The sequence below is a fragment of the Peromyscus maniculatus genome, chromosome 12 (genome assembly GCF_049852395.1).
Source record: "Peromyscus maniculatus bairdii isolate BWxNUB_F1_BW_parent chromosome 12, HU_Pman_BW_mat_3.1, whole genome shotgun sequence".
In the NCBI taxonomy this organism is placed as follows: domain Eukaryota; kingdom Metazoa; phylum Chordata; class Mammalia; order Rodentia; family Cricetidae; genus Peromyscus; species Peromyscus maniculatus.
In genome coordinates this window covers 22,505,353-22,513,773 of record NC_134863.1, presented here as the reverse complement: position 1 = coordinate 22,513,773, position 8,421 = coordinate 22,505,353, and the positions used below count along the sequence as shown (strand labels likewise).

Genomic DNA, 8,421 nt, shown 5'->3' with positions numbered 1-8,421 from the left:
CAAACGAGAAAGAGGGAAAAAAAACCAGGAAGTTGGGTGGGTCGGGAGTTGGGGGTGGATCTGGTAGGAGTGGGGTGGGGGGAGAGGGAGGGATGAATATGCTCAAAATACATTGCATAACATTCTCAAAAATTAATAAAACTATTGTTTTAGAGAAGAAGAAAGGAGCCTGGAGAAATGCATGAGGCCGGGTTGGGAGGGCCCATGGAGTTTTGACTTTAGCCCATGTGATAAGCAGCCGTTAAGAAGCTTAGTCCTTGAGCAAACAGAGGAGAGAGGCGCTGGTCGTCCTGACCTTTAACACGTGTATGGGGAAGCAGTTAACTTATAAAAATCCTTTTGTAACCCAGTTTCTTGAAAAAATACAAGAGTAGCATAGAAACAAATGAACCAAGAGGCGGAGCGTCCGGACCTCACAAATGATCAAATAAAAGAATAAAATTACATATTTGAGAAATTTCAAAGCAGGACAAATGCACGCAGCGTGGCTTTCCTTCTATAAACAATGACCACGTGGGCTTCAAAGCATTTAATGACCTCCCTGAATTATTGAGGCCCACATCACATGGATTCTGGGGGTTGCTGTTGTTAATTTTATTGTGTGTGCACACGTGTGCTCTCGTGCACACATCCGTGTGTGTCATAGCACGTATGTGGAGGTCGGAGAAGAGCTTGTGGGAGTCAGTTCTCTCCTTCCACCGTGTGGGTCTCCGGAGTCAACTCAGGCTTGGTGGCAGATGCCTTAACTCACTGGGCCCCTCACCCAGTCCTGTGACTTTCATGAGGAGGTGGGAAGGGTGCCGGGGATGGAACCCAGGGCCTGGTCTGTGTTCAGAACCAGCCCTCCCCCCCACCCCCAGAAACACCCCAGCCTCTGTGTTTGGAGTCATAGTCTACTCCTTATCCCATCATGAGTTTCTAGAATGATAAAATGCAACTGGATCTGGCCAAATTGACGCAAAGAAACTTTGCTTACTTTTTCCAGGAATTTACAAATCAAACCAGTGAACAAGTATGGAACATTTTCAATTACAGAAAAACAAAATCAAGCCAAAAAAAACCAAAAAACAAAAAAAAAAAAACCAAAACAAAACAAAAAACCCCAAAAAACCAGACCAGAGTGATTTCCAGCCAGCACAAGATAAATTCAGTGTTACCAAAACACAGATTCCCATCTCTTGCTAACCACTCCCCAAATCGCACTCCCCAAATCGCCGTGGCTTATTCTTCCTCTTTCCAGTTTTGCTCTCACGGGCCTTGAAGAAGACTGCTTGTCCCGATTCTGGGGACTTGGCTCCTTTTTGAAGGGTCAGGAAGCACCTAGAGATTCCTGAAAGCTGTGTCCTGAAAAGGCCATGTGCTGTGTCCCGGCCACTCCCAAGCTTCTGCAGCGTTCTGTCTTTGAAGGACAGCAAGCAGGGTCTCACAGAAGCACATCAAAGCTATTTTTCAGGCAGAGAGTAATTAATCTTTGTTCTTGGCACCCTTTGGGACTCTGTCTCCCTTTCTAATACTTTTTGTATTTTGATCAGATAATGTTGCCTCTGCAAAAGCTGTGATCTTCTTGCCCAGGGAGGAATTACCTAAAGAGAAAAAGGACACTGTGCTATTCCTGACAAAGAGCCACTACTGATTCAGTAAGTCATAACCTCTGGTATTTTTCAGAGGCTGGGGTGGAGCACTCTTGTGGACCTGAGGTTGATGGCTTAGGCTGTCAGGATGGAACCAGCAGCGACTGGAGCCACTTCCAGCTTTGGAGTTTAGGATTCTGCTCTCAGTGGGAACTCCAGTGCTGTTGACCTTAGCAGTCCATTCCAAGACAGAAAGCCGACCGACTCAGCCACATGCTAAGGGTATTAAAGTTAGAGTTCTTCCCCTCCCATGAACCTGCCTCCGGTCAAGCAACCACCATAAAATCTTCAAACAAGAGCAAAAATGAAGGGCAGACGATCCTGTCCAATGTTTATTTTTTAAATTACATTTCATTTAGTGTGCGTGTGCGTGTGTGTGTGTGTGTGTGTGTGTGTGTGTGTGTGTAGGTCAGAGGACAACTTGTAAGAGTTGTGTCTCTCCTTACCATGTAGGTCCTTGGGGATCAAGCTCAGGTCAGGTTTGGCAGCAGGCACCTTACCGCTGAACTGGCCCTAATTTTTTCTAAAATGGTGTTTGTGATTTGCCTTGAGCTTAAAACAGAAAGAGAATCCAAACTGGGAGATTCCATCTTGTGGCCATCAGGCAGGAGATGAAGCACAGCTACTATCAAATGAGGCACTTGTGCTGTTTGGTCCAGGTGACCTCCAGGAGCCACCTTCACAGGAGGGGCAGGGAGGGAGATCTTCTGGCTACACTGAGGAATAAGCTGAGTCAACTGAAGAACCAAAGCACCCCCATTTCAAGCAAGCCCCTCACCCCAGCCTGAAACAGGCCTGAGTTTCAAGATTCTCAGAGCTGCTGACATAAGTCCCAGGACAAAGTCAGGAGGCTTGAAGAGCCATCTGGTAGCAACTGACTAACCGTAGAATGCCCCAATGCCGGAGATGGTCGAAGTACAAAGTCAGGATGTTTGAAGGACTATCTGGTAACCATTGATTAACTATAGAATGCCCCAATGCCAGAGGTAATCTATGAAGTTTGACAAACAACTGGTTAAAACTACAAAGTAAGATAACACGGAAATTCTGAAAAGCCCCTGAAACTTGAGCCAATCAGAATTGTACCTGTACTTGCACCCCTAAATGACGTAACCTTGTGATTTTTGCCTTTAAAAATTGAGCTCGCAGAGGGGCGGGCACCTCCTCCAGCCTCCGCTGTATCGGGGTGCTTGACTGAGGTCCCTGCCGCGGCTTGAATTGAAATAAACCTCGCTTTTGCATTTTGGTGAGTTCGTGTCTCTGGTGGTCTCTTCGGGAGTCTTGTGCCCAGGGCACAACATCAACCATTCCAAAATACGAAGAAAATATACATGGGTGCTCATCATCTTGTAGCCGAGTTTCCATGCTGTTTTCCGGTTAAGAAACTTGCATCTGTATTCACTTTTAGTGGAATCAAGCATAGAACAGAATAAAGCAAAAGTCTAACTCTGATGAGGGGAGGATTTTCCAAGGCTCCACAGAGAACTCGCCTTCCAGTCCAGTGGCTTTTAGCTTACTGTAATAAAATGCATTATGTCTAGCTGTGGTAGCCCTGTTCATGAAAGGGCTTCCTTTCTCCAAGCCAGGCAATGCTTAATTATGAGCCCGGTCAGTTCAGTTTGGTCAAGCAGGAACAAAGCGAATGACCCAATAATTATGAACGTGAAGAAGTTTCCTGTCTTCTCTCGAAAACAAGATCATCAGTGCTGACCTAGGCTCTGACAGGACAGGAGGGGCCACGAAAGTGCTAGAAGGGGAAGACACAGTATGCTGCTTTCCGGGCTGGAAACACTCTTGGCCCTCCTTGGTTTAGACCCGGCTGACAGGCTCTAACATGAGATCTACTGGGCGATCTCAGTCTAGGAGGGAGGAGGGAAGCAGGAAGCATTGGACTGGGAACAGAGGTGGGCCCCAAGCCAAGGACTGCCGCCGTAGCTTTGCCTCAGAAACCCCGGGACACACTCAGCTCTGTGACCAGCAAAGCCACTTCCCTCCTAACCTTCCTGCACACTTCCTTTCCATTATCTCCATCTGCATCCCTTCCTTTACTGAGGCCTTCCCCTGGCAGGAACTCAGCCGGGGCCAGCCTGGAAAATCTGAACCGTCTCAGGAAACCTGGCGCTGTTGTCAGGAACCGAGTCCGAGAGACAGACAGCAAGCTGCGTATTGTCTCCCGGACGCCAAAGCCGGTCTCATTCTGCCATTATTACTTAAAGGAGAACCCCGCCTCTCCCTCCCCAGCAGACAGAAGTTTCAGGAATCTCCTCTGTCTAGGCTTCCTGAGTCAGAGTTGGGGGCAGGGAGGGAGTTGTGGCTTCTCCAGTGGCTGGATAACCATGTCATGGTATGGGCATCCCCGTGACAAAGTCCCTACAAGACACCTCGTGGTCTCTTAAGGTCCCATGGGGCGGGGTGACCCTGATGAGGTGGCCCTTCCATGTGCCTGGGTCTGCTCTGGCCTGTCACAGGTCAAGGTCTGCTCAGCAGAGAGCAGTGAAAAACAGCTGGATGGTGATGGAGGTGGAGAGTGGAGGAGGTGGGACGCGATGTGTCACACCTGAGAAGCTCTTAGTAACAGCTGTGTACCGGGGGTCCTGAATTCCCAAACTAAGTGCAGGAGACTGGGGTCCCTCTGAGGGCACTGAGAGTTCGAATCCGGGGCAAGGGGCTCCTCTGACTTCTGGCACCCTGCTGCTCCTTGTCTTGTAGAGGCAGCAAGCACTCCAGGCTTCCATTACCCTTCTTACGTTCTTCCTGTCCTACAGACAGGCTGTGTGGAAGCGGCAGTGTTTATGTCTTCTCTCTGTCCATCAGCTTCTCCAACGGTAGAGAGAGGTCAGGTCATTCCAACGTAGGCTTTCTATGATGCCTTAAAAGTGACTATTCTGTGGTTTCATAATAGGTCTCTGAGGACCATTCCAATACTGATATTCCATGATTTTGTAACAGGGAGCTGAAATATTATGAAGGACTAGGTGTGGTGGCACAGGTCTTTAGCACTCAGGAGACAGAGGCAGGTGGATCTCTATAGGTTCGAGACCTGCCTGGTCTACATAGAAAGACCCTGTCTCATTAAAAAAGAAAGAAAGAAAGAAAGAAAAGTATTACAAAGGTTAAACATAAATGGGAGCCAAATCGTTCACAGTCAGCTAACGACTCTTATCTTTGGGGAGTGAGTCACCGTTGAGTCTCAGTTTTCTGGCAACAAACAGAAATAGCAACAAGGCCTCATACGGCGATGGCGATGGGAGAGAGTGCCTGACCGCCCTGCAAATCTGTACAGCAGCCAGACGCAAAACAGACGCTTTGCTGAAGATTTACACACTTGCAGCGCGCTGGCCACTGAGCCCGGCGAGCACCGAGGAGCGGCGGGGCGGGGCGGGGCGGAATGGGGCGGGGCTGGAGGGCTGGCTTTGTCCTCGCCCCGCCCCGCCCTAGATATCGCGAGAGGGCCGGCCGAGCTGGGCTTGGGCGTCCGCGTCGCTCCCGCGCTGGGGCCACTCGTCCGGCCTCCTCCGCGGGCCGCGGTCTGCTGTGCCGGCGGCTGAGGGCCGCCCGCCGCGCGGCGTCGGCTGTGGCGTTTGCGGGCATTGTGTCGTGACGGTGACGCCCGGTAGTGGTTTCCGCGACAGCGGGTGCGGCTGCTTTAGCCCGGCCTGGGCTCCGCGGCCGCCTGGAGGGTCTCTGCAGCGCCCACCCCTTCTCCTCCAGGACCCCACGCCAGCAGCGACCCTGAGCCAACAGCCGGAGCGACCGGCAATGGCGGCCTCGACGGCCTCGCACCGGCCCATCAAGGGAATCCTGAAGAACAAGACCTCTGCGGCTTCCCCGGTGGTGGCCTCGGCCGAACAGCCCCGCCGGACCGTCGAAGAGGAGCTGAGGTGAGAGAGAGCCGGGGAGGCCGGCGGACGGGCGGGCGGGCGGCTGCCGGGAGCCGGCCTCGGCCCTGCTCCTCCGACCGCGGGGTCGGGGCAGGGTCGGGGGGTGGGTGGGGCGGGAGCCGGCAGAGGCTCGGGCGGCGGAGGTGGCGTCTGTCGTGTTTTTATTTGTTAAGTGCAGGTGCGCGTTGTAAACCTGGCTTTTGAACTTGGTGGCCCTGGGGACACTAAAGAAGCAAATTGAAGTTTCAAAGCGTTAGCTCTTAAGCTTTTATGATTCGGTACCCTAAGCCCGAGGTAGCTAAAATTCTGCGGCCGAAGAGTTACTTTCTTGACCCTCAATTTCAGTCTAGGGAGGCTAATGAGATCAAAACAAAATTAAAAAAAAAAAAAAAAGACAACATAAACACAAACCCCACTAAGCATCTATCTTCCCGCATTCGACTTGCCAGTTCCTGGTTTATAATCTCCGCACTAAGTGAAACCAAAAATTTAAAAGTCACTGATGTAGATTTAATGGAAAGTTATTACTGCGAAGTATTTTTGTACCTGAAGTTAGAGTTTTGGTGCTTTCTAGCTTTGGGTCCAGTCCGGCGTATCTAAACTCTGAACTGTTTCAGAGAGAAGCCAGGTAGGATGTTGACGGGAGAGCATTGTGTGTAATAGTAAATACCTGGAAACCACCCAAGGTCCATTAGTGAGAACTGGTGAAATATTAATTATGGTACATTTGTATAATGGATCAATATACCAGCCTGAGAAGAGGTGTTTTGGCTACAGAGGAAACTACCCAGGGTTCAGTGCTCAATGAAAATACTGTTACAGTACAGTGTCTAGGTATAAGGATACCTCTGGGTCAGACAGTAAGGGGGCTTGGATAGTATGAGTTACTAAAAATGTAAGTAAGAACTCTTGCATTCGGAAATAAAGCTTTAGAAAAGTTACTGAAATTTGTAGTAGTAGCGTCCTAAAATGAGGGTGCTGATGAAATCTTAAGACTATTAGAACTAGGGCATTCCTATAATAAGGATCTAATTTAGAATCCTAAGAGTGACTAGCTGGGAACAGATTTAGGGAAGTTCTGTTTCGGATTGTGGCCTGCAGAAACTAGAAAGGGCCTCGGCCTTGCCCCGCAACGCCCCCACCTCCGTTCTTCTGGTTTGACTCTTAGCTTTCTTTCACGTGCAACTCCCAACCTCTGCTTGGAGTGGTTGTAGGTCATTGGAGAAACAGAATGCCCGAAACATAGCAATAGCAAGAAGATCAAGATGTTTAAAAATAGCTACAGAAGGCACTTCCACAGCTTGAATATTAAACAGGAGGGATGGGGTTCTCCTTGACTTTCATATTATCCAGGTGAGCTTTTTTCCAACTACCACGTATCTTTTTTTTCTGCCCGCTTGACTTCCATGCATTCTTAAATGTGATGTACTGTAATCTAGAGCACCGTGCTATAGGTTAGCCTCCCCTGACTCCCATGGTTGCCCGGGATGGATTTACATTCAGATACCCCCCCCCCCCATTCCACTAAATGAGGCTGATTCCATTAGATAAATTGCTTCTTCTGAAAGAGTTCCTGGCAAGGCAGGTCCACTTAAAAGCTAGTTTATAAGCTAGTTGATTGCCTTGACTGTAGTTGTAGCCGTATCTTCAGCAGGCGCTACCAAACTCTAATTCACTGAAGTTTATGATACATAGTTCCAGCTGGTAAAAGATAAGCCTTTTAATAATCACTGTTGGAAGATTATAAAGCAAAAAAAAATTCATAGAACTGTGTTGTCATAATTCACGTAAGCAATAGTAATAGTGTCTCTTAACAGAAATAATAGTGTAATTTGAAACAAACTTTTTATGTTTATGCTTAATTTAATTAAAATCAATACCCCCAGTCTGATATTTAAAAAGAATTAAAACAAGTGGCTCTTGCAATTGTGATATACTTAGAATCCAGAAACATAAAGGTAGCATATCAGTCTAATTGGAAATGTTAGAGCAGTGTATAACACAGATGGCCATCATATTAATGTGGAAACAGCCAGAGATCTAAGTTGATTGCTGTTACTCTAGTAATTTTAATTGTCCCACAGATGCTAAGCATTGTTGCAAGCATTGAGTCTTTGATCCTAAGGAAAATAAGGGATTATGTTCTCTCAAGCCTCTGGTCATAAATTGTCATCATCTGATCATTGCTTAACCTTGTTTTGTGTGTTTCTACTTAAAGACACCTTATTTAATATGTAGTGTTTATTAGCTTTGAATTCATGGCCAGTAGCACTCAAGCCCAGATGAAGTTTATCCATTGTAAGTGACAGCATGGCCTTCTTGGACTTAGGGACACTGGGCAACACTTCACATTCAGGAGCCACTCACCAGCAGAAACAGTGAAGTTCATAGTACTAGGTAGACCACAAAATGCATACTTGTGGCTAGGATGTAGCTCAGTGGTAGAGTGTGCCTCACATATGCAAGACTCTAGGTTTGATCCCCAACATGGAAAGAGAAGGGAAAAGAAGATACACACTTGTATGAAGTATGAGCAAAGCATGTGATGTACATGTATCCAAAGGTCAGTGAAACCCATCCTTTTGTACAGGGAGTTCAGAAATGTATGTTAGTAATTAGAAAAAGCAAAGAGCACTTAAGAATGAGAGCTGAGAGCAGCAAGCAAAGCCTTTCCATATTTGGCCACAGCTGGCAACATGTTCTGTGGACAGTTCAATTTTTTCCTCTTCTGCCGATGTCTGTGAGCATCCGGGAAACCACCTTCAGTATTGTTCAGATTATATAGAGAGGGGTTCCAGTAAGGAAATTCCCAGTTAGAGAGCCTGCAAGTAAGAGGGAAGCCTGCCTTTTGACATGCATGTATCATGTAAAATGTAATTGCTTCATCAGTATCCCTCTCACCTGCCCCC

General features: G+C 47.8%; 1 protein-coding gene across 1 annotated transcript in view; it reads left to right on the top strand.

The window, feature by feature from the left end:
- Window positions 1-986: 986 nt before the first annotated feature.
- The window catches only part of Ppp1r2 (protein phosphatase 1 regulatory inhibitor subunit 2), a 29,701-nt gene continuing 22,266 nt past the window's right edge, over window positions 987-8,421 (top strand). The window contains exon 1 of the mRNA XM_006974486.4: window positions 987-5,512. Coding sequence (XP_006974548.1) covers window positions 5,391-5,512 — 122 coding nt within the window. The 5' untranslated portion in view covers window positions 987-5,390. The remainder of the gene's footprint in view (window positions 5,513-8,421) is intronic.